This window comes from Cyprinus carpio, chromosome B9, assembly GCF_018340385.1.
Source record: "Cyprinus carpio isolate SPL01 chromosome B9, ASM1834038v1, whole genome shotgun sequence".
Taxonomy (NCBI): Eukaryota; Metazoa; Chordata; class Actinopteri; order Cypriniformes; family Cyprinidae; genus Cyprinus; species Cyprinus carpio.
This window is the reverse complement of record NC_056605.1, coordinates 1,899,257-1,926,665: the sequence shown is the minus strand read 5'-3', so window position 1 is coordinate 1,926,665 and position 27,409 is coordinate 1,899,257. Positions and strand designations below refer to the sequence as shown.

Sequence of the window (27,409 nt, the reverse complement as noted above, 5' to 3'; positions counted from 1 at the left end):
GAAGGTAGACCTAATAAGCCTTTAGAACAACATCTGACTAGTTACCCTAGTTAAATAAAAACAGAAAAACGCGACTACTGTCAAGCACATCAGTATTGAAGTGCACAGGAAATATGCAGCAATCTAAACAGTTTATTTAATTAATATTGAGAATTAGTTGATGTTCACCTGGATTTGTTCCTGAAGAGGGGAAATAATTTAATAAGTTGTCATTTATAGTCATATGGTAAAATGCATATTTTTATTTGTGTACATTCAAAATGACTACAGAATGTCGTCCCGTTGAAAAATAAAAACAACAGAATGCACTGCTTTAGCGCAAAACATGAACCAATACACAGCTAGTAGGCTGCTTGATGCGCCTATTTTTAAAAGTCTACATTAAGGTTATTTGACGTTAAATGCATTATTTAAGTCATTTTAGAATAAATCACAGTATATATCATGATAAAAAGTGACTTTACAGTTTAGAAAATATGGTAGGCTATGAAATCCCCCCCAGCAGCAGCAGAGGACTAGTATTCTTCCGCGAGGAACTGCAGAAGAACTGATGACACACTCAAAAAAATGCTGGGTTGTTTCTGTAAACAAATTGTTGGGTTGATTGTGCTGGGTCAAAAAGTTGGGTTGTTTGGGGTACTGTAAACACATTATTGGGTTGCTCATGCTGGGTAAAATGATTTGTAACGGGGTCATTCACAAATAAACAGTTGGTTGGGTTATTTTGACCCAGCAACTGGTTTATTACTTTTTCATTCTTTGCGGAACTTTCTGGATTCTTCACTTCTGACTGGAGGAGGCACGCACTCGGAGCGGGGAGTGTTTTATGGTAAGTTAATATGAATGTTTACCTATATTTTTAATAAGTTGTGGTAACAGCAAGCTAATTTCACTGTTCAACATACAGTCTTTGATATGGAAGTGTGAGGGGTAACGTATTTATTCTGTGAAACATTAAATAGACACTGCTAGCCGGTTAGATTTTTTGACAAAATGCAGCACCCTTAAATCCTTAGTTGTAAACCTGCTAGCCTATATATGCAGCCTTTTTGAAATATGCTGTTTAAATTGTAAATTAATCACGTAATTATTATCGTATTCATTGTGGACGTTGCGTATTTAAAAGTGAGGAAAGCGTTTTGTATGAAATCCATAGGCCTACAAGCGCAGTAAGTTAGTCCCTCACAGGGCTCGCACGTAAATCGGCGGGAAATAGCGAGTGAGTTGTGTGTGGAAAGTCTGCTGTATTTTAGAAATACTCGTCAGAAAAAGCAACTGAGGTAAGTTCCAGCACAGTCTGCGTGTGTCTTCTGTAAAGTCTCTGTCGGACTCTGAACCAGAATCGTTTTTGCCAAAAAAAAAAAAAAGGTTTTTATATGAATGACGTGCAATCTTTACAAACAGCGTCAGAGGAAAGGAGAAATAAATCGATTTCATGTTAAGCGTTTTCTCGCCCTGAAAACAAATTACAAGTTGTTAAGATTTTAGGTGCTAAGACTATAATTTAGTAACGTTGTTAAGACAGTGGTCATCGGCCGAGTGTGCGCGAAGAATTTCTGAGGCCAAATAATGTTTTTTGCTATATTCACAACAGCGCCATCTTTGCCATCACACGGGAGGCTGTGACGAATAGACATGCATCTCTAAAAGCAAGTTGTACTGCTATTTACCGTGTTCTGCTGAAACACTCAAAAATATCTGTCTGAGAAAATTCAATAAAACTCCCCAGTCAATATGAGCTGTGGAAAAATAGATCTAGGAGTTATATACAGCTTTTTTTTTACTGCGGATGCCATTAAAACACGGTGAGTTTATCCTTTACAGCCTTGCTTTTATACTTGTCATGGCACTGCTCTGAATAAAGTCTTATAAACTAACAGATGACACTGATTTAAAAACGGATATGACCGTGGGCCGAAATGTCAGAAATGTTTAGAGGGCAACGATGTATTAAAGGAAGACGTCAACGTTTTAAAAACGATCCCCTTTTACACGGATCTGTGAAAATGATTTAAAAGGCTGTATGCATGCCAGGTCAGTAGTTGGCGATGTCACTTCGTCAAGAAACTCCCCATGTGAACACATAATTATCAGATAATTATGCGCAGACAGTTTTTGTTGACATGGAGAGAGACAGTAACGTCACTGAGTAAAGGCATCGTTTTCAAAACTTTGCACTTTGAAATCCGGTTTCAAAAGCTTAAGTTTAAACTCAAAATTCCAGGACCAAAACACACTGTTGTCGTGTAAATGAACAGCCAAAACGCATAAAAAGTTTTCCATTTTCAGTTGAAAACAGTGTCATGCAAGTTACTTACAGAATTTGAAAGCTAATGTCAAAATAATGAATAGAAACTGCCTAAATTCAGCAGTTAGGCTATGTGAAATTCTAATTTAACTTACTTTCAAATTTCATTTTAGTGACTGCTGCCACTCATGGACACGTTTGTGAGAGGAAAATTGTCTGAATGGCAGCTTGAAAATCTTATAGACACCTTTAAAGGTAAGTTGGTTTTTATTGGACAATGTTGAGTCTAGGGCTGCAAAATATATCAAAATTATTGGAGCATTGCAAATGAGCATATCGCAATATGCATATGGCGATGGTTTGTGATAACTGCATGATTTAAATACTTTACAGGTAACGTTAGCTTTGGTCAGGTTTGCTTTTCTGTACTGCAACAGTAAAACATGGCTGTGCTGCTTTCTCTTCCCAGAAATAATGTGAAACATGTATGTTGGTAATATAATTTTAAGTGTTTAGGCTAATAAAATTTAAATCATACCACACTATTTAGCTGTAAGTTATTGCATATCATATTTTTCTTCAATATTGTGCAGCCCTAGTTGTTACAATTTAGAGTAATTTAATAATATATATCCAGCTGATTGATATCACAAAATAAACCCGTGGAGTGGTCTTGTATCACCCTGAAAATGTTTTGAAATATGTTTTTCAAATCCCTTTCAATCAGGGATACAATGATAGTGACAGCTTTGTTTTATTGTTTACGATCTATAGACATGCTAGTGTGCTGCAGTTAGGCCTGTCACGATAACAAATTTTTCTGGATGATAAATTGTCCAAGAAATTATTGCGATAAAATGATAATGTTGTCGTTCTGAGACCATTTTCATCTAATATAATGATAATGGCATAATAATGAAGGTACACCTTGTCAAAGATCTATAAACTTTTATTTCTAAAGAATATTAAACATTGAAAACGGAAAACATTTTAAATATCCACAAAAATGAACAAAACAACCAAAAACAATAAAAGCAATGGACTCTCAGTGTCTGTTAACAAAAAAAAATCACTTGAATAAATACCAAAAACAATAAATGGATGTAAACAGAATTGCACTTAAAAAAATATTAAACATTAGGCTCAGACATAAATAGTGATACATTCCATAACAGGCAAAACACCATATATAAGACTTTTTTTATATAAAAGGCTATCGAATCAACACTCTTGGTTATAGGGCTGTAAAATCGATTAATCGCATCTAACATAAAAGTCTGTGTTAAAATAATATATGTGTGTGTATGTTATATTTAGCACCCATAATATACACAAACATATATTATGTTACACATACATTCCTTGGACCACTTTTGATAGATACTGACCACTGCTGACCAGGAACACCCCTCAAGTGCTGCAGTTTTGGAGATGCTCTGACCCAGTCGTCTAGCCATCATGATTTGGCCCTTGTCAAACTGCTCAAATCCTTACACTTGCCCATTTTTCCTGCTTCCAACACATCAACTTTGAGGACAGAATGTTCACTTGCTGCCTAATATATCCCACCCACTAACAGGTTCTGTGATGAAGAGATAATCAGTGTTAAGAAAAGTCAGAAATGCTACTTTAGAAATATGAATTGTTATATACAGCATACTATATAAATGTTAATGCAACTTTATGTATTTTGGTCAAATTGTTTAGCTGCTAAAGAGGAGACAGCTTTGAAGGTACTGCCAACTCTGCTTCCCCCATCCATCTACAGGAGAGGAGGAAAGGTCTTCAGACCCACCACAGAGGAGGCCCAGAAGTCATTTATTGACATGCAGCCTGTAAGTTTTGCTATAGTGTTTCTACTTCAATAAGGGTGGAATATGGTTTGATATGCTTGATAACTATGAAAGTAATTCAGGGTTACAATATTGATAATTTACAATATTTATAATTTTGAAAGCTGCAGTCCATAACCTTTTTTTGTGTGTGTGTTCAAAATTTACAAATAGTATATAATGAGTGAGAACATCATGAATACATTTTTTCCAAATCGTGTTTTTGTCTTATCCTGAATCACTAACGGTACACCTATATAATAAGTCTTTATATTCAGACTATTTTAGACTGGCGGAGGAGCACAGTACCTGTGTGACTCGTCATAGACATAAAAAGAGAGAAGTAACTCTGGTTACAATGTTCTTCCACAAAACGCATGCAGTTCTGTTTATTAACCGCTAGAGCACCAAAAGTTATGGACTGCAGTTTTACCCAACAAAAGTTAAGGAAAGCTGCAATTCGTAACTTTTTTTGGATACAAATTTTTACAAAAATCTGTTATTTAGCAAGTACATGAAAGATCAGTGTCCTTTCCCAGTGTCCCAGTCACCTTAAAGGATTAGTTCTCCCCAAAATGAAAATGTCATAATAATTTACTCACCCCAATGCCATCCAAGATATCCATGTCTTTCATTCCTCATTGCGAGAGAAATTGTGGTTTTTGAGGAAAACATTTCTGGATTTTTCTTCTAACAATGGACTTCATTGGTGACCATTCTTTTTTAAGTCCAAATCAATGCAGTTTCAAAAGTCTTTGAAGTGTTTAAACGGGCTGTACACGATCACAGCTGAAGAAGAGGTTGTTATCTAGTGAAACGATAGGTCATTTAAAAATTTTTTTTATAATTTATAGACTTTTTACCTTCAATAGTTCGGATTGAGCTGATCAACAAACGGACAGGGAATTACGTCATCACGTTGAAAGGTCACGCCTATTCATATTCATCAGAATGTTATTCATTTACTATTCAAATTCATATTCACTGAATACTATTACTATATATATATATATATATAATTGCAAATAATACTATTTGAACTATCCTCCTACGTATGGTCGCATTGTAAACAGTGGGGCGGTACTTATGCCGGCTCCGGCATGACCTTTCAACGTGATGACGTAGATCCCTGTCCGTTTGTTGATCAGCTCAATCCGAACTATTGAAGGTAAAAAGTCTATAAATTATAATTTCAAATTTTTTGAAAATGACCTATCGTTTCACTAGATAACAACCGCTTCTTCAGCTGTGATCGTGTACAGCCCGTTTAAACACTTCAAAGACTTTTGAAACTGCATTTGGACTTAAAAACGATGGTAACCAATGAAGTCCATTGTTAGATGAAAAATCCATAAATGTTTTCTTCAAAAAACATAATTTCTCTCGCACTGAGGAAAGAAAGACATGGATATCTTGGATGGCATTGGGGTGAGTAAATTATTAGGACATTTTCATTTTGGGGAGAACTAATCCTTTAACTTCCCCCGATTCACAACGGTACATTTATAATAATGATTTATAATTTGAGCTGTCGAGTGCGATTTCACTGGAAATGTCTGTCTGTATACTAAGAATATACAGCTATTATATCGCAAGTCAGAGTACTGGTGATGGTGCTTCATTTTTAGCTTGTTCTTATAGCAGTTATTTAGAATTTAAACCACATCAAGAAAATGGCTTCAAATGAACCAAACCAGTAAATGAGAAAACAAAAAGTACTGTAAGTAAACAACCATAAACAAAGAAACAGAACATTTTACCTGAAGAATAACATTTAAATGAGAAAACTATAGGCCTTTATCAAAGTAGGTGTCGTCACATCTGGCTCTGATTAGTAGTGTAAAGGAATTTCCGCCTGGATTATTTTCAATGGACAGGCGCCAGTTTAAAATTTTAATTTACATGATACCCTACCATGCATGTCATCTTTCATTTTATTGTGTAACATTATCTTTCTTGTAGCTCAAACAGTAGAGCATTGGCGCTTGCAATGGCAAGATTATGGGTTTGATTCCCAGGGAAAGCAAAAACTGATAAGAATGTAAATGTGTATCTTGAAATGCAATGTAAGTCGCTTTGGATAAAAGCGTCTGCCAAATGCATAAATGTAAATTATCTAAGCTGAAAATTATCTAAGCTTATCTAAATGATCATCAGTGCTGCCAGTCAGGAGATTAACAAGCGGGTTTGTGAGTTTTAATGTTAAAGACACTATCAACATTACAGTAATATTTAGACTTTTTTAATGCCTAAATGTTGATAATATTAGTCCAAATTATTCTTTTATTACCATTACTATAAATATGTAAATACACATTTTGTCATATTTGGTAATGTTTGCCAAAAATTTTTTTTTTATATTTCCACCAAAAAAGCTTAACTAGCATGTCAGTTATATTGCAGCACTCTAAGTTATTGTGTGTAATCAACAGGTTGGGACCAACATGGTTGAATATTTAAACCCTGAGATGACTGGAGCATTGCTGCACATTCTATGCCTCAGTGATGAGACAAGGGGGACATCACAGACCTTTGCCATTATTCCAGGCCACGCCATTGAGACTGTGTCTTTGTTGGAGGCGGTTGATCTTTGCTTTAAAGCTTTTTTTGTTTTTGATGTTCAGTACACCAAGCAGTGTCTCCCCACATGGGAGTTTCTCCAGCATGCTGTATATCAAATTGAAGGAAAAGAGTCCTCCTCTGTAAAGTTTTTGAGGACAACAGTGGTTTCAGGCCCACATGATATGTAGATGATTTTAAAATGTATTTTGTTGCTGTTCTTAAATCAACACATCTTAATAAATTAAATTGTAATCGTATGAGAGTTCAAATTAGTTGTTTAATGACTTTTAATGCCTGAATATTTGGACAGATTTACATTTGTTATTAAAGTCTGTGGGGAAGGGTGAATGTCAGAGGTTGTGTGTGTGGGGGTTGGGATGGGGGGGTAAAGAATGTATTCAATATTGTATACAAACAAAGTATTAAAGAAATGTATTGTTTTTAAAGAAATAATATGTTTTAAATTAAATGAGATTGAAATCACATATACATGGCCTCTCTGGTTTATTGTATTACAGAGACAATAATTATTTTACATTCGTAATATAAAATATATTTGTAACTAATGTATAAAGGCAGTGAGACAGGAAATAATCTATTTATTATTAAATAATAACTATTTATTTGACTAAACTATTTGTTTGACTTAACCCAGCAAGAGGGTTAATTTTACCCACTGGTTGGGTCAAATGAATGACCCAGTAATATGGGGTTAAACGGTAAAACCCAGCACTTGGGTCAAACCAACCCAGCGCGTGTTCTGTCCAATAGTGACCCAGCAGCGTGGTTAAGGTTGGGTTATTTTTTAACCCAGCAGTTTTTAGAGTGCAGTTTGATCTTTTTTTATTTTTTTTGTCTGACCAATCAGCAGAAAGGGGCGTTTAATTCCCACCCACGTGTAGAAATCGAATATTCAAGCTGTTTATTCATTTTTCTACCCCTGAAAGGAAAGGGGCGTTTAATTCCGAATTCTTGTTTTTTCGTGTTTTGCAAAAAAATTAAAAACGAAAAAGGAGCCGTTTCTCATTTTTCTACTTACAATATTAAACAAAAAATCCAATGACCAAAAGATACACGGACCGTTTTTGAAATAATTTTAAATCGATAGTAAACCCATGAGATTTTTTTTATTGTTTTTTTCTCTCTCTCTCCCTTTTTCTTTTCTTTTCTTTTCTTTTCTTTATTTTTCTATCTTTATTTATTTTGCTGTTTGTTGCTTTAGGAGGAGTTAATCTTGAAAAATAAAGGACTCGGAATAATAAAATAAAAGAGTTTGTCAGAACTTGCAAAGGCCAATTATTCTTGCATGCATAATAATAATAATAATAATAATAATAATAATAATAATAATAATAATAATAATACATTTTATTTGAAAGCGCTTTTCTGAGTACTCAAAGACACTTTACATAGAAAAAAATCAAAAACAACAGTAACAACATCAAATAGAAATAAAATAAAAATAAAATAAATGCGCTGAAAAAAAAAAAAAAAAAAAAAAACACTGGACTAAGCTAAACATTAAAAGCAATTTTAAAAAGGTGAGTTTTTGTCAGTGATTTGAATGTTGAAAGGTCAGTGCAGTCACAGATTTGTTTGGGGAGAGAGTTCCAGAGGGAGGGGGCAGCAACAGAGAAGGCTCTGTCACCCCAGGTTCGGTGCTTGGTCCTGGGAGGTAGAGTTAGTAGGTTGGCATCAGATGAGTGGAGGCTACGAGATGGGTTGTGGCAGTGGATCAGGTCACTGAGACAAGAAGGGGCCTGGTTATGGAGGGCTTTGTGAGTGAGAAGAAGGATTTTGAATTGAATTCGTTGTGGGACCGGGAGCCAGTGGAAGTTCCTGAGGACAGGGGTGTTGTGGTCAAAGGTGCGGGTGTGGGTGCGCAGACGAGCAGCAGAGTTCTGGATGTACTGAAGTTTATTTAAGGTTTTGGATGATATACCGTACAGGATGCTACTGCAGTAGTCGATTCTGGAGGTGATGAAGGCGTGGATGAGGGTTTCTGCAGCAGAGAAAGAGAGTGATAAACAGAGTCGGGCGATGTTTTTGAGGTGAAAGAAGGCAGTTCTGGTGATTTGTTTTATGTGGTGTTCAAAGGAGAGGTTATTGTCAAAGATGACTCTGAGGTTGCGACTGTGAAGGCATGGAGACAGGGTGAAGGTGTCGACAGTGAGGGAGAAACTGTGAATGGTTTTAGTGATGGGTTTGGGACCAATGATGATCATGTCTGTTTTTTCGCAGTTGAGTTGAAGGAAATTTATGTGCATCCAGGATTTAATGTCAGTGAGGCAGTTGGTGATAGTGGATTGGGTGGCAGAGGTGATGGATTTAGTGGAGATGTAGAGCTGAACATCATAGGCATAGCAGTGAAAGTTGAGACCATGGTGGCGAATGATATTGCCAAGGGGAAGCAGGTATAGTATGAAGAGGAGAGGACCAAGCACTGAACCCTGTGGGACACCTTGGGGCAGCGGAGCAGTGGAGGAGGTGCAGTTGTTGATATGGATGAATTGTTGTCTGTCAGTGAGATAAGATTGGAGCCAGGAGAGGGCAGTGCCGGTGATACTGAGAGAAGATTCAAGGCGGGAGAAAAGAATGGTGTGGTTGATAGTGTCAAAAGCTGCAGTTTTAATTCAAGGAGGATGAGGATGGTGAGGTGACCAGTGTCTGCAGAGAGGAGGATGTCATTAGTGAATTTGAGGAGGGCTGTTTCAGTGCTGTGTTGTGATCGGAAACCAGATTGAAATGGTTCAAAATGGTCATTTGAGCAGAGGTGAGTTTTAAGTTGTTTGGCGACAGTGCGTTCCAGTATCTTAGACAGATATGGGAGATTGGAGATGGGCCGAAAGTTTGACATGATGTCGGGGTTGAGTCCGGGTTTTTTAAGGATGGGGGTGACAGCAGCCAGTTTGAGTGAAGGGGGGATTGAGCCGGAACTGAGAGAGGAGTTAATGGTTTCTGTGATGAGTGTGGAGATAGCAGGTAGACAGTCCTTGATGAGGTTGGATGAAATGGGGACCAGGAAACATGTAGATGTTTTCATTCCTGTTACAATTTTGGACAGTTCCCCTGCTGACACAGGGGAGAACTGAGACAGGAACTGAGAGGTAAAGGGGGGAGGAACAAATGATGGAGTGAGAGGGCAGATAGTGGTGACAGAAAAAGAGGACAGGTAGTTGTAAATTGTGTCAATTTTGGTCTGAAAACATGAAAGAAAAGTTGTCAGTTGTGAATGAGTTGGTGGTATTGTCACTGGGTTTGAGAAGTTTATTTACTGTGGAGAAGAGAGCCTTGGGGTTGGTGGAACCAGAGTGTATGGGGTGCGAGTAGTAAGTGGACCGGGTAGTGTTAACAGCTTCCTTATACTGCTGAAGGTGATCTGTGTAGGCTTGTAGATGAACAGTTAAACCAGTTTTCCTAAGGAGTCTTTCAAGCTGACGCTTACGGGATTTCATTTTGTGCAGATCAGGAGTGTACCAGGGAGCAGAGTGAGTGAATGAGACCGTTTTAGTTTTGGTGGGAGCCAGATGATAGAGACAGGAGAAGAGTGTTTCATTGTAGTAGTTGATGAGGTCGGAGGGGTTGTCAGTCAGCGGTGGGGGGGGGATAATTTGCTGACAAGAGAGGCTGAAAGGGCAGGAGTGGAGATGGATTTAAGATTTCTGAAAGAGATTGTGCGTTTGTTCTTGGTCGAAATAGGGAGATCAATGTTCATGGTGATTGCCAGATGGTCAGAGATGTTTAGGTTAAAGCTGGAGAGGTGAGGTATGGTGAGACCAGTAGAACAGACCAGATCCAGGATGTGACCGCGGCTGTGGGTAGGAAAGTTGACATGTTGGGTGAAGTTGAAGCAGTGTAGCAGTTCCAGGAATTCAGTGGCAGATTTGCAGTTAGTGTCGATGTGAATGTTGAAATCTCCCAGAAGCAGAACAGAAGGTGAGATGGCAGATAGCTGAGTTAAAAAGTCAGAAAAGTCAGAGAGAAAGGAAGGATTTGGTTTGGGAGGGTGGTAGATTATGGCAGTGACCAGAGTAGTGGGACCAGAGAGTTTGAAAGTGATGTGTTCAAAGGACTGAGCAGCAGGGATGGAGATGGTGGATGTTTTAATATCCTTTCTGTACACTGCGACGACACCACCTCCCCGCCCCTCAGGACGATGTTTGTCCATGTAAGTATATCCGGTGGGTGTGGTTTCATTGAGTGAGAAATAGTCCAGAGGTTTGTGCCAAGTTTCAGTGATACAGAGAAAATCCAGATTATTGTCAGTTATGAATTCATTTAAAATGAGACTTTTATTGTTGAGTGAGCAGGTATTGAGCAAAGCCAGTTTCAGGTGATGTTGCTTCGTGATGGGTTGAGAGGACCGGGGAAGGGGGCGGAGATTAGATAGGTCCACGTGCCGTTTGTTGTGATGACATAGTGAGGTAGTTGCAGTGCGCGAATTGGACCAGATGGATGGAATAGAGCTTGGGGTTGAAAAGTTGTAATTGAACATACGACCAGAGCCTCTGTGTGGAGGACGGGGAAGTAGTCTAGTTTCTCGGAAGAAGTTAATTCAGTCCAGACAGGGGTGGTTGTTGAATTGGCGGAAGTCAGCAGCGGAGCAGAGCGGTGGCATGATTCAGGCACGGTGCGCTAGCGCAGAGCTAGCGCTAGCTTGCACTCAGATCCCGGGCGTCGCAGTTCCAGTCCGATTCCAGCAAGTATGTATATCGTTTTCCTCGCGATCAGAGTGTTGTTCATCTGGTCAATGGTCGCAGTTGAATCGGGCTCTTGTTGCTTGCTCTGATGTTTGCCTTACGTGAGATTGCCTTGCTATATGAGATTTCACATCTGCCCTGAAAGTGAATGCCAATGACATAATAAGTTTACAATGATATAAAAGTTGAAAAAGTTGATTAGTTCATGTCCAAGACTTTCCACACTCTGCACACTTGGTTAATATCAAAGGTTACATTTTTCACTGTAGCATTCTTGAGAAATACGCCATTATTTCCATCCATTTTCAGCTCATATGAAACAATGCTGCAGAATTCTGGATATATGTGAAATGATTCCACTTACACGTATACAGACCTAATTTTTTATAATTTCTGGGAAAATTGGTTAGTTCTTATAGGGGGCATGCCATACTATATACAGTACCTGTCTCATATGATACCATTTTAATTTTGTGTTTTGGAGTAAAGTGAAAAGTGACGTGACATACAGCCAAGTATGGAGACCCATACTCAGATATGTCAGTAATATGCCAATATTCCTCTTCACAGGCCTGTAAATACCTAATTTTGGAAGTACAAAAAAAAGTACAGAACAGCAATCTAAAACATGACTTCTTGTAATATTATCTTAAAACTCACTAAGCAACTCAAAGAAAATGCATTCTGAAAGCTTTCTCAACTTTTATGAAACTACCGTGATTACAGTAATGCAAATTTTTTTAATTACAGATGACTTGGCCGCAATACATTTTCTACATACATAAACCTATTAAATGCTTGTGCATACATGCAAACTATTTGTTTACATACATCTATGAAATACTCACACATCCATATGGGCAGGAAACAGAAATTAGAAGGTCTTGAGAAGCTCCAGTATTAAGGCAGGAAATATTCTCCCTTCTGGAGATAGGAGCCATAGATTTAGTGCTTCCCTTTCAGAGGGAATCTGGACTTTTATAGCTGGTATTTTCTAGTTTAAACTGCACTTTTGTAGATACCGTACGCTTACCCTACTCAGTCCTGCTATGGCTTCCTTCATCTGGAAATCTTAGGGGCGATGGCAGTGATATGCCTTAGTGGGCGGTGCATGTGCGACCAGCCAACAAATTGGCAGGATTCATGGCTTCAGATAATTGTCACAACTGGACAGCATTCCCATAGTGTTAGCTATTGATACAGTGTCTCGTTCCCTACTCAGGAAACCAAGGTTACATATATTTAACAGAGACACATTTTTTGTCTATTGGGGTGGTTTCTGGAGTGCTGTAACTGGTTGCAAGGGCATGGTTAGGAATTTGGTATGTGACTACTTATTGGCTGAGTCAAATGAACCAAAGATATCATCTTACAAATTCCTTGCAAATGTTAAATGTTAAGAAGCATAACTAACAGTTGCTTGGTTGTTGTAGGTGGTTGCTTGGGGGGTTGCTGTAAGGTTTAGCTATGTGGTTGCTGAGACATTGATATGTGGTTACCAGGCAGTTGTTAGCGTGTTGGATGATTGTTAGGGCATAGATATGGGATTGCTTGGCAGTCGCAATGGTGTTTCTAGGCAGTTGCTAGTGTGATCTTAGTGGTTGCTAGGTCAATAGAATCAAGTTCAGTCAGCTTTATTTATTAAGTGCTTTATACAATACATTGTTAGACCAATCGTTTATAGAGTGATACCTACTTCCCTGCCCCAGTCAGGAAATCAAAACATCATGTTCTGATGCTGAGATATGGCTTGTTCATACATATCATATTGTTAAGAGACATGGTTTCTAAGATACTCTAAATGGTTGCTAGGTCATGGCTAGACAGTTTCCAGAGTGAAACGTAAAGCTGATTGCATCCCAAAGCAAACAATGTTGTGTTGCTGAAATATGGCCAGTGCATAAAGTTCAAAAGATGCACAAAATGCAAGTTGGGTGTTGTTATGGCAGAGTTATATTATCTTATGGAATCTGCTGAAACTACTCATGTCCATAATCTAGAATATGCGGATGAGGCCCTGAAGTAGGTGCAGAAGGTCTTTTCTAATTTGGAAACATGCAGCTGAAGGTACCTTAAAGTGAAGGTTTGCTTGCAGGAGTATGTCTTTTGCCTCTCTGGGCCATAGACTCAAAACTTAGTTAATCTGTATTTGTCTCTCTGGCTTAGAGACATGAGACATGCTGCGTAAATTGAACATAGTGTATCTGTTTCCACACAGGTTGGAGGATCAGAACGAAGCTGTGTCTGTTGCAGCCTGACAAGCTGGAGATCCATAACTTTATTGATTAATCATTTGTCTCACTGGACTAACTGGAGACTCCAAAAAAGGATTGTGTGTTGAAGGGTACATTTATGCCTTTCACTTTTGGGGAGACTCAATTAGCCCCTATTTCAGATTGGCGAACACATGCCATGTAAAACACTTTCACAACATTTTAAAAAAGCTGTGTAAGCACTAGGGCTGTCAAATGATTAATCACGATTAATCACATCCAAAATAAAAGTTTTGTTTACATAATATATGTGTGTATACTGTGTATATTTATTATGTATATATAAATACACACACATGCATGTATATATTTAAGAAGAATATGTTATGTTTATATATTAAATATATTTATATATAATATAAAATATAAGAATATAAATATATAAATGTATATACATGTAAATATTTTCTAAATATATAATTTATGTGTGTGTATTTATATATACATAATAAATATACCCTGTACACATACATATATTATGTAAACAAAACTTTTATTTTGGATGTGATTAATCGTGATTAATCATTTGACAGCCCTAGTAAGCACACTTTGAAACAGTTACAGCACTCTTTTTAAACATATCGAAACACTGATACACCAATACTACTACCTCTCCAACAGTGAGTCCATGCACACCGCAGTGTAATGAGAAGCCTAAACCCTAAAATACACTTTTAATAACATTTTTACTCCAAACTTACTTTATTATGTCAGTCAAGTGTTTGACATACCTTTCTTTTGTGATCCGATGTGTCTTCTTATCACAAAATGGTTTATTTTATAGTATTCTATACTGTAATAAATGCTATGTCTATTAGCATTGCATTATAAAAATACTTTTTTTCTTATGAACATACCTGAGATTTGTAGGACGTATAGTTTACATAAATTTTAAGGTTTCCAAACATATTTTAGAGGTGATTTAGATAAATCATTGTGGTCTCTCTTTGTTTCGGTCACTGCTGCTAAAGCCGGAGGTCCTAAGCAGCAGACACCAATGTGCATTTGTGTTTGCACTCTGGAGAGCATCAAAGGTTTAGGCTAACGTGTTTTTGCAGCATTGAGCAATGTAGCCAATCACAGACATATCTGTTGATTTCTTGAACACAATGGGTGTAGAATAATACATGATAATAAGATCCATTGTGCAGTATAGAGAGATTCATTGTTTATAATGGAACTTCCTGAGATGAGACAGTAAACTGAAAAGAGTGGCAGAGTAACTATAAAGGGAGCTTTCTTGGCTATATATAGGCTAATCAATTAATTTGAATAAAAATGTAGTTTTTCATGCTGCTAAGAGGACCAATGGCCACGGTACACACTGCAAGTTTTGGGGAGTCAAAATAGATGTGCATGAAGGCTAAAGCACCCTCACTAATTTCAGAAGCACCCTCAATAATTGATCGGGACTGATCCTCCCAGAGCTATATATATATTTGTTTTCTTTTAGGTTACATGCAAATAATTGCATATATGGGTCATGTCAATTTAAAAAGAAAAAAAGGCCAATCTTAGAAAGTTTAAAAGCCACTGTGCAAGTCCACAAAGATACATTTAAATTTAGCAAAGCCTTTTCCACTTTTGCAGTCACAGAGGGGCCTGGAATGTGCTGTTTATTACACAGTCTTTCAGGTAGAAAGACAGACAAGCCAGTGTAATAAGATTATAAATAAATATTTTTGACATATTTGGCAAAAGCACCCTATGGCCTGTCCATCCCAGACCACTATGACCCCGTCTGATCACACCCTTGGCTTGAGTATCAGAGGCTCAAGGGAGAAAAGTTAGACAACTGTTTGCGAAATGGACTGGATATGAAATCTGAACTCTTTCCAGTCAGGCCAAACAGTGAATCATCATGACACTGATCATCATCTAAAACCACTGCATCTCAGCCTCCAAAGCACCACAGAATTTATTCAAATTGCATTATTCAATTATTCATTCAAAAACTCACACTCAACACATTATTATTAGTAGTAAGACTTTACTAAGAAGTAAATAAATTATTCACTAGAAACACATCCATTGCAGGCTGAGGTGTGAGATGCCATAAACAATAAGAATCAGAGAAAACTTTTAGCTGCTGTCCTTGAGACAGAGGCCATGTCCACACGTACATGGCTATTTTTATAAACAGAGTTTTTCCTTCTTCTGTTTTTAAAAAAAATCTCCACCCACATGAAAACGCAAACGCATGCTATGATGCACTGTCAAGAGCATGCCAAGCCAACAGGTGGCGATATAATCTCAACCATAAAGCTATGTTGGCCAATCAGATGCCTGAAAAAGTTTCCAGTAGGCGGAGATAAAAGCTCTGGCTCCGATGTCACAAGCCAAAAATGCCGGTTTCGCAGTTTACACGATAACACTGTAACTGTGCTTGCTATGGCAGCACATATACTAAAATTGGATCGATACAGAGAAGATTAGCATGGCCCCTGCGAAAGGATGACACGCAAATCTGTGAACCGCTCCATCTTTTATGGGGGCAGCTGTGGCCTAATGGTTAGAGATTTGGACTTGTAACCCGAAGGTTGCAAGTTCGAGTCTAGGTGCTGGCAGGAGTTGTAGGTGGGAGGGAGTGAATGAACAGCCCTCTCTTCCACCCTCAATACCCATGGCTGAAGTGCCCTTGAGCAAGGCACTGAACCCCCAGTTGCTCCCCGTGCGCTGGATATATAGCTGCCCACTGCTCCGGGTGTGTGTTCATGGTGTGTTCACTTCTCACTGCTGTGTGTGTGCACTTGGATGGGTTAAATGCAGAGCACCAATTCCGAGTATGGGTTACCATACTTGGCAAATGTCACCACTTTCACTTTAACCGGAAATTTTGAAAATCTTCACCCTAGCAGGCGTTTTCAAAAATGTTTGGTTTCAATTACCTGGCGCTGCGTTTGCGTGTGGATGAAAGGCCAAACTGCATAGAAAAAGCTGCAGTTTTAAAAATAACCACTCGTTCGTGTGGACATGGCTAGAGAGTTGGCGAGAAAACATCTCGGTTACGTATGTAACCCTCGTTCCCTGAAGGAGGGAATGGAGACAGGTCTTGCTTCGAGAGACCAATCTACTTTGAGTGTAAACTAAACGAGCCAATGCACATTGGCATGCAATTATTGCATTCAGCTGCAGCTGATCACAGCGTGAGCATAAAAAGGCAGAAGGTGCATTGCATACCAGCTTTTCACCGAGGAGCCAGGCCGGTGACCCGGCCGCTCAGCGGTGGTACAGGAGCCATGGGGACATACGTAACCAAGACATTCCCTTTCAGTCAGTCACTCTCTACGTCACGTCAGTGACAGAGGAATTGGGATCCTCTACCAAAGCGCCATGGATGCTGCTCCTTCCAGTGCCCTGTCCGAGCCACCTGCACCCCTTTTTGGTGTAGGCCGGGGTTCGCAACAAGAAGGCCATTCACCATTGTCATAGCACTACCCACTCAGTGAGTTTGGATAACACTGGGAAAAGCCCCATCCTTCCACAAGGAGGTTTCGGAAGCAACTACACATATGAACATCCGTTTAGGTGCATATGGATAATTGGTGGTGATTGTAACCCTCTTGGAAATGGCAGAAGTCTGCCGGGAAACACGGGCTCTGAAGCTATACCGTGGACTTTACACATATGGGATCCACTTAGGTCTCACATATGGAACCAAGCCTACTACCGGTTCTCAAGGATTCTCAGCAAGAAGAGCACCACTCGATGAACAGGTTCCACTTCAAGGCTTAAGTGTGTCTCGTAGACAGTGCTCTCACCAAAGTGATGGTGTCCACTACCTCTTGGAGTTGTTAGATGAGTATTTTCGCGTCCCATCCAGGAACCAGACATGAAGTTTCCAGAGGTCTGGACGTGAGTGCCACAGGGTGCCCCATCTCTGAGTCAGTAGATCCTTCCTCAGAGGAATTCACCAGGGAGGGGCTGTTGCGAGGAGCACTAGTTTGGGGAAACGAGGTCCGAGTGGGCCAATATGGTGCCACAAGCAAGACCTGCTCTTCGTCCTCCCTGACCTTGCACAGCATCTGTGCGAGAAGGCTCACTGGGGAAAACGCAAAACTGTGCAGGCCCCGCAGCCAGCTGTGTGCCAGTGCAAGGTGCACTGCTAACAACTCTAGGCAAATGATATGCCAGCGCAGATGGGGGCCCGTCCAAACCCCCGACAATGCATGCCCATTGTATGTGGCCCCCCAGCCAGTGGTGAAGGCATCCGTGCAAACCACAGCATGCCTGGAGACCTGGAGACGTGCTGTCTGGTCGACCGAATCCAACTCTATACTGAGAAAAGAGATCCTCTCCATCGGGGAGAGTTTGCTCTTTTCCCAACTGACCCGAAGACCCAACAGGCTGAGGTGCCAGAGCACCAGGTATCTGTGCTCGCACAACTGATCCCGAGACTGTGCTAGAATAACCAATCATCGAGATGTGATGTGAACACCCTGCTCTCTGAGGAGAACAAAAAACCCCTCCGCAACTTTCATGAAGACACTGGGAGACAGGGACAGCCTGAAGGGCAAGACTTTGTACTGGTATGCCTGCCCTTTGAATGCAAACTGCAGAAATGGTATGTGGCACAAAAGGATCAACACATGAAAGTATGCATCCTGCAGGCCGATCGCTGCAAACCAATCACAGGGATGGATGCACCCGAAGATGCGTTTCTGCATCAAAATCTTGAACTGTAACCGCATGAAGGGCCCAGTTCATAACATGCAGGTCCAACATTGGTCGTAACCCACCGCCTTTTTTTGGGTACAATGAAGTAATGGCTGTAAAACCCCATCCTCATATCGGCTGGAGGGACCGGCTCTATCTCATCCTTTGCCAATAGGACTGCGATCTCCGCACTCAATACAGGAGCATCGGCCGCCTTCACTGTCGTGAAGCGGATGCCACTGAACTTGGGAAGATGCTGGGCAAACTAAATCGCATAGCCGAGTCTGATGGTCCGCAGAAGCCAGCGAGACAGGCTGGGTGGCGCCAGCCAGGCACCCAGATACCGTGCAAGCGGGACCTGGGAACCACCACCATACCCGGAGTGGGGCAGCTAGGTGGAATGCAGGGACCCAACTCAGGCGGCTTGTGAGTGGACCAGTGGAGTCAGAGTATGATGAAAGGGCAGAGTATGATGAACCGCCTCAGTCTGCTTCTGTGCAGCCGAGAGCTACTGGGCCAGGCTCTCAACTGCGTCACTGAAGAGGCCGGTCTGGGACACAGGGACATTAAGAAACCAAATTTGTTGGCGTCCCTCATATCGAGAAGACACAGCCAGAGATAGTGCTCCTGGACCACAAGTGAGGACATCGCACGACCCAGAGAACTCACAGTTACCTTCATCACTCGGAGAGCGAGGTCAGTAGAAATTCGGAGCTCTTTCAGAACTTCCAGTTCCTGACCACCCTCATGCAGGTCTTCAGTACCTTGGCCTGATGAACCTGCAGTAACGCCGTAGTGTGTGAGGCAGAAGCAGCTTTTCCACAGGCCATATAAGCATCGCTTATAGTGGAGGGGAGGCATGGTTCGCCCTTCCGGATGGAGGCGTTATTAGGACACACAGGGTTTCCCACACATTGATTTATTTGTGGCGGGCCACCACAATATCAAAACTGACCGCCACAAATAGATTTTTCAAAAGGCTTTGACTTCATTGAATAAACATGAGCACTGCACATTTCAAAATCAAAAACCGGTGCAGGTGTTTTTATATCACTGTATTTCAGAAGGAAACCGACTGTATTTAGAAAATTTTTGATTTCATTTTTATTACATTTTGCATGTAATGCTTGATAAGGCAGGGTTTGTGAGCTCAGCGCTGCTTTACAGCCATTACCGGAGAATTCTATATCTCTCCCGCTCTTAAAGCGCCTCCTGTTGCCAGAAAATGAATTTGCATATATATGTATATATGGGGGATGGGGAGTGCCGCCACAAATACAGTTTAAGGCTGTGGGAAACACTGAGGACACAACTGCACACTAAAGCACACAGGGGAGATGGCTGCCTGCAACACAAACAGGGGGTAGTGCAGCCTGATTTGTGCAACCCACTCGACATGGGAAACCACCACCGCTGAAGCACCGTACAGCCAACACGAAGAGCTCTCAAAGAGCGCGCTGATCTCATTTAGTCTTCTTCTCTTAGTAGAGTAATCAGGAGCAGAACGATGTGATTGATCGGCTCTAAAGCAAAAAACTGGTATGCATTGCACCTGCTGCCTTTTTATGCTCACTCTGTGATCAGCTGCAGCTGGATGCAATAATTGTATGCCAATGTGCATTGGCTCGTTTAGTTTACACTCGAAGTAGATTGGTCTCTCGAAGCACGATCCCAATTCGTCGGTTACCGACGTGACGTCGAAAGTGACCAACTGAAAGGGAACAAAGGGTCAGTTTTGAACAACACAAATACGTTGTAGTTTTTAGCAAAAAGACATCTAAAAATAATAATAATAATTTATATATTGGGTCAAAACTTTCTGCCATAAATGTATTGCAAAAAGTTCTATAAGCAACTATACAGACTATGTGAGCATTAAATGTGAGTTTTTTGAAATTGCCCAGTGGGCCATGACCTGACCACATCTGTACAGGGTCACCAATGACAATAACCAGAGTAAGGTATTTCAAAACACATTTTCCCTTTTGCCTCCCCTGTTTACTAAAACAGCTGGTAAGTCAGTCCACTAGGGACCCAAATGGCTTTTAGCCAATGAAGGAAACTTCGTGTCAGCACATGTTTCAAAGAAGTGCATTTCAAAGATGAGCTCAGCTGTCTACAGGACCAATAAACACCAGACAGTTTCAAATAAAATCTCATACAGGGCTTTAAGGATTCAGTAATTCATATCCATCATATTGATATTTACTGGTGTCTGCTAAGGAAAAAAAGATCCCTAATACTATTGCTCATACTTTAGGTCCTTTCACAAGCAAACGCAATGTAAAACAGTATAAAAAAAAAAACAATGTTAAATAATATATTCACAAGTGTGAAACAAATATGTTTTGGGCTCAGTGAAAAGCATTGAGCTATCAAATCAATGATCACACTTTTCAGCAGCTCAGCCATCAGATTATCTGCACAAAACACATAGTGTTGACACACACACAAAAGCTGTCTTTGGTGCAGTACCTTAAAAGTTTAAAAGGTACTACTGTATATCATTGGGTACAATTGGGTAGTAATATGTACATTTTAGATACTAATACAAACTTTTAAAAGGTAATACACACCCTTTAGAGGTAAATAAGGTACAAAGGAGTACCTTTTGAACAAATATTGTCTGACAACTTTTATGAGAATGTATAAGCTAGTGTGCTCCTGAGCAAAGACAAAATGTAGAATATATATGCATTTTAAAATTAGAGTCAATCTCTAGCACCATTACGGATTAAAAACTTTGATGACATCATTCTGTACTTCAGTTTATCATCAGATTTTTTCTCTGTCCAGGATGTGGCCCGAGATGCTGGGATACGTTCCAGCATCCCCATGAACCTAGAGAGGACAAGTTTGGAGAAAGAATGCATGGATAGATTTGTATATGATTAGGTTGAGAGTTAAAGTTTGCAGGAAGGTAGATTCACAGGAACAGGTTTGGGTACCCCTTATATAAGGGAAATAGGGGATAATGAAAGCATGCACACAGTGGAAATCCGCCAGGGAGGGGCTGTTGCGAGGAGCACTAGTTTGGGGAAACGAGGTCCGAGTGGGCCAATATGGCGCCACAAGCAAGACCTGCTCTTAATCCTCCCTGACCTTGCAAGCGTCTGTGCGAGAAGGCTCACTGGGGCAAATGAATACTTGTGCAGGCCCCGCAGCCAGCTGTGTGCCAGTGCGTCCGTTCTGAGTGTTCCCTCGGTCAGGGAGTAAAACAATTGGCAGTGAGAGGATTCTTCAGTACCTTGCAGTAACGCCATAGCGTGTAAGGCAGAGGCAGCTTCTCAACAGGCCGTATAGGCATCGCTGGCCAGACGAGTACCTACAGACCCGGGAGGGGAGGCACGGTTCGCCCTTCCGGGTGGAGGCGATATTAGGACACAACTGCACACTAAAGCACACAGGGGAGATGGCTGCCTGCAACACAAACAGGGGGAAGTGCAGCCTGATTTGTGCAACCCACTCGACATGGGAAACCACCGCTGCTGAAGCGCCATACAGCCAACACGAAGAGCTCTCAAAGAGCGCGCTGATTTCGTGTAGTCTTCTTCTCTCAGTAGAGTAGTCAGGAGCAGAACGATGTGATCGATCGGCTCTAAAGCAAAAAGCTGGTATGCATTGCACCTGCTGCCTTTTTATGCTCACACTGTGATCAATAATCAAATGGCAATGTGCACTGGCTCATTTAGTTTACACTCAAAGTAGATTGGTCTCTCGAAGCATGATCCCAATTCATTGGTTACCGACATGACGTCGAAAGTGACCAACTGAAAGGGTCAGTTTTGAACAACACAAATATGTTGTAGTTTTTTGCAAAAAGACATCTAAAAAAAAAAAAAAAAAAAAAAAAATAATAATAATAATAATTTATATATTGGGTCAAAACTTTCTGCCATAAATGTATTGCAAAAAGTTCTATAAGCAACTATATAGACTATGTGAGCATTAAATGTGAGTTTTTGAAATTGCCCAGTGGGCCATGAACTGACCACATCTGTACAGGGTCACCAATGACTAACCAGAGTAAGGTATTTCAAAACACATTTTCCCTTTTGCCTCCCCTGTTTACTAAAACAGCTGGTAAGTCAGTCCACTTGGGACCCAAATGGCTTTTAGCCAATGAAGGAAACTTCATAGAGTATCTGCAGAGATAAATGGAGAGAAGAGGGTGTCAGCACATGTTTCAGAGAAGTGTATTTCAAAGATGAGCTCAGCTGTTTACAGGACCAATAAACACCAGACAGTTTCAAATAAAATCTCATACAGGGCTTTAAGGATTCAATAATTCATATCCATCATATTGATATTTACTGGTGTCTGCTAAGGAAAGAAAGATCACTATTACTATTGCTCATACTTTAGGTCCTTTCACAAGCAAACGCAATGTAAAACAGCATAAAAAAATCAATGTTGAATAATATATTCACAAGTGTGAAACAAATATGTTTTGGGCTCAGTGAAAAGCATTGAGCTATCAAATCAATTAATGACCACACCTTTCAGCAGCTCAGCCATCAGATTATCTGCACAGAACACATAGTGTTGACACACATTCAAAAGCTGTCTTTGGTGCAGTACCTTAAAAGTTTAAAAGGTACTATATCATTGGGTACAATTGGGTAGTAATATGTATACTTTAGATACTAATATAAACTTTTAAAAGGTAATACACACCCTTTAAAGGTAAATAAGGTACAAAGGCGTACCTTTTGAACAAATATTGTCTGACAACTTTTATACCCTTTTTTGAGAATGTATAAGCTAGTGTGCTCCTGAACAAAGACAAAATTTAGGATATATATGCATTTTAAAATTACAGTTAATCTCTAGCACCATTAGAGATTGACGTCTGTCCAGGATGTGGCCCGAGATGCTGGGATACGTTCCACCATCCCCATGAACCTAGAGAGGACAAGTTTGGAGAAAGAATGTGTGGATAGATTTGTATATGATTAGGTTAAGAGTTAAAGTTTGCAGGAAGGTAGATTCACAGGAACAGGTTTGGGTAACCCTCATATAAGGAAAATAGGGTATAGTGAAAGCATGCACACAGTGTGCTCCAGCTACAGTACATAGGTCATATGTGTTATTTGGTGCAGACTACAAAACGTATCCAACCCTTTTGATTTCTAAACAAAATACTGTATTTTTAAGAATTATAGAAAGGATCAAGCATCTCAAATGGTTAGAAAACCTTAACATTATAAATAGCACTGATAAACTAAAGAGAATAAATAACACCGGAGCCATGCAGTAACATAAATTAGAAGCTTTTCAAACTGCACATCATGATTTGATTTGATTTGATTTGATTTGATATTTGATTTGAAACTTTGCAGGACAGTAGCGCTCCAGGACTGTAGTTGGCCATCCCTGACATGTGAACTAAAGCTTATAATATTTATAAATAAATAAATTGATTGATCAGGGCGTTGTCATCACCAGACATAAATGGCACACTTTGGCACACCAAAGACAAAACTGTAAACCACTGCTTCACGGAGCTTATTGCTTTTATAAAACAGTTATTCCATATATGTAGTAAGGTTTCACAGAATAAAACAGAGCAAATAAAGTGTAATGATATTAATAAAAACAGTATTCTTCCACCCAACAATGTAGTTCCTCAGAAACATTTTCAAAACTCTTAATGCAAAAATCCAAACTGATCATACACGTAACACTGCTAGTCAATCTTTTAAAACCTGACCTCATGTTTTCATTACAGTTAATACAGTTAACACTTATTTTGTACTGTGAAACTCTTTGTATTACTTTGTGATTTTATTTCGTACTAATGCAATTAAAAACATGCATAAATGTTTATAAAATCGTAATTTTAATGATCTATTGTGTGATGAGTACTAATTTTACAGCTTGCTTGTCAGAATTGCACCAAAACAACCTTTATTAAAATGTTGTGATCAAATTTTCAACAGGGCCTTAAGTTTCACAAAGCTTGACCTACAACCTGATGAACTCCAGCACCAATAACTGTGAAAATGTATTTGCACAACAACAGAGGCAGAACATACACTGTTCATTGGCCAAGACTGGAATAGTTTTATGGAGAATCACATTTTTAGCCAGTACTTAAATTGGAAGAAACACAAGTGATGTCCTATGCACAGGCAGGTAATGGAAACAAACCTTAACATTCCAGAAAGTCCCCACTACATAACATTGATTTTGCTCTAGTCAATAAATATTAAAGAAATGTAATAAGATTTTTTTTTTATTAAATTCCTTTTTTTATATAATCTGGAATCACTCCTAAAAGACAGAATTATGAAAATATTACTTAAATCTATAATATATCATTTATCTTTAAGAACATTTAAGTGCCATATGAACATTAGCGACTGGTTTAGATTTTAGATTTAGATATGATGTCACACTTCTTTATTAAACAAAAATCACAAATAACAAATAATAATATATTCAAATAGATAGATGATAAATGAGTTAAAGTTACCATGAAATCAAGGTGGAATTTTTTTTTCTTTAATTGCTTACTTCATTTTGTTATAAATTGTATCAACTTTATATATTTGTCCATGTGCATAATCATTATTAATATTATTTTTTTTAATAATGTGCGCTCATAATCTTGTATCTTTAAAACATTATCATCCCCTTCCGCCAATATCTTCTGCAAATTCTACTTTTTCCTCTGCACCTGCGCTGTTCCTGTCACTCACATGAGAGCGTAGCAATTAGCAAATATATCAACAATCAAAAAGTATAAACAAAAGTATAAACAAGGTTTTATGATCTGCTCTCTGCTTGTATGATCTTGTCTCTGGAAGCAGGCTTCTATAGTTTCTAGAGAGAATCTGATAAGGCAGAAAATATGAGCTGAAATGCAGAATGATGTGATTAAAATTGTTGATCCATAGATAGCTTACTGTCTCAGACAAAAGCTCACTGTCCTAACTTTCGATTTAAACCCTTTAGTCTTTGACATTTTCCCATTTGATTATAATGGTTTGATCTTTGACATTATGTTTGTGGGATTGACATCATCCGGTTTCGGTTCAAATGTAATAGTTCAGGCTCTGAAAACCCCATAATTGTTGACCACTAATCTGAATACTGGAGTCCCCAAATGTTATGTGGATATACTACTTTGGCTCTGAAACTGGAAAATATGTTAATCATTTAAAGGGTTTTGTTAAAATGGCTTTTTTTCTGAAATGGTCAGGCACAAAGACACACTTTGCTGACCTTTACTCTGGTGCACCAGTCTCAAGCCAACAGTACTCTGTGACCTATTAGACAGCTGCTCAGAGGATTTTAACTGCCCAGCTAGGATACACACAGTATTAATAACCTTTGGCTATCCGCTAGTAACCCAGCCAGCCTTGTTATGGTGGAAGTAGAGGATCAGCACTCCAAATGTGTTGTGATCGAGAGACCAAGTCATGATGGTGATGGTTTCCATTTACTGAGCAAAAAATATTTGATTTTTTTTATTCTGCACACAAAAGCCTTACAGTCAAAACAAAACTGTTAAAATAATTAATGCTAAATAGCACTCTTTAGAACCAGATAGTTTAAGAATGAGATGTAAAAGGTCTGTCATACCTGGATTGAGGTGTAGTGTCTCATTGTTGCAGAAGTCTGTAAAGCAGCAGTTGCGTTTAGAGACGTATCGGGAACTGTAGCAGAACACCTGACCCTTGAGCTCCGATGGGGACAGGCAAGACTTCACGGCCTCCTCCTTCCCGTTTATGAGCATTACTGAGTTCCAACATGCTCCTTCTGCCTCTGTCTCACAGGTGTGGTTTACACACAAGGGACATGCACACTTTAAGGCTGAGAAAAAAGATGAACAGATTGATATTTGGCAAAAATAAATTAATAAATTTATTAAATGCTAAAAACATTATTATTATACATTATTATTATTATTATTAAATAATTTTTTCAACTCTGTTTAACTAAGCCATTTTGTGGTGTTGTTTGGCGAAATATAATACTGTTCTGGTAGTTGTGTTGATTGTTTGGACTGTATAGAACTTAAAGAAATTAGTCTATGTCTGTCAGATTAGAAAATGCATTTCACATGTCATGGAATAAATGATTTGTCACACAACATTTTTGACCAGATAAATGGTCCACTTCAGCTGAAGTCTTGTTTGAAAATGACACTTTAATATGGCCATGGTTGATGTTGTGAGAACATCAAAAAAGGAGTGGTTTGTTTGTGTATGTATTTATTTTATTTATTTATTTGTTTGTTTATTTATTTATGCAGCATGCATGAATGTATTCATTCATTCATTTTTACAGTTTAAAAGTGTAAAATTTACAGGTTGTTTTGTAAAACAGATTTACCTAGCCTTATCACCTAATGACAGCCCCATTGACTCCCTCTGCCAAATTACTAAATCAGCATATTATCATCTTAAAAATCTTGCATTTTGTTTCCAGTAAACACTTGAAGAAATCATGTTCAGACCTTTATCACCAGCAGGGTGGGCTATTGTAATGGACTCCCCACCGGCCTTCTCAACAAGGCCATTAGAGAGCTGCAGCTCACCCAGAACGCTGCTGCCAGGATTCTGACTAGAACCAGAAAATCTCAGCATATCTTTACGCTGGGTTCCAGTTACATTAAGAATTTATTTTAAAATTATTTAAACTTGTTTATAAATCACTCAATGGCCTAGGACCTTAAAACACTGCAGATATGCTCATTGAATAGAAAACTAGTAGACCACTCATATCATTAGAATCAAGTCAGGTAGAAATACCAAGGGTTCACTCAAAGCCAGGTAAGTCTGCTTTTAGCTATAATGGCGCCTGCAGTTGGAATGAGCTTCCAGATGTCAGATGTGCTAAAATAGTAGCCACATTTAAATCCAGACTCAAAACACATTTAACTGAGCATTTACTCAATGAGCATTGTGCTACATTCAACTAACTACACTTATTTATGTATTATCCTTTTTTTTTTTTTTTACTATTTCATTGCATTTTAAATCATTTTAATATTTATATATATATTCTTTTGCTTTTATTATTTTTTATTTATTATGCATGCTCTTTGTATTTATGTATCTGTTGTTTATATTTTAAATTTTTTTTTAATTCTTTTCAAGCATTTTAAATTACCAATGTGCTAAACTT

General features: G+C 39.0%; 1 protein-coding gene and 1 non-coding gene across 3 annotated transcripts in view; one reads left to right on the top strand and one right to left on the bottom strand.

Moving 5' to 3' along the window:
* The window catches only part of LOC109050933 (activin receptor type-1C-like), an 88,971-nt gene that overhangs the window by 41,500 nt on the left and 20,062 nt on the right, over positions 1-27,409 (bottom strand). For both annotated transcript variants that reach the window (XR_006155532.1, XM_042730595.1), the window contains exon 2: positions 25,862-26,092. Coding sequence is in view for 1 of the 2 variants with exons in the window: in XM_042730595.1 (XP_042586529.1) it covers positions 25,862-26,092 (231 nt within the window). In the remaining variant the exon portion in view is untranslated. The remainder of the gene's footprint in view (positions 1-25,861; positions 26,093-27,409) is intronic.
* LOC122138568 lies at positions 15,998-16,104 on the top strand. Its single transcript, XR_006155685.1, has one exon. It is a non-coding gene; the product is annotated as a U6 spliceosomal RNA (small nuclear RNA).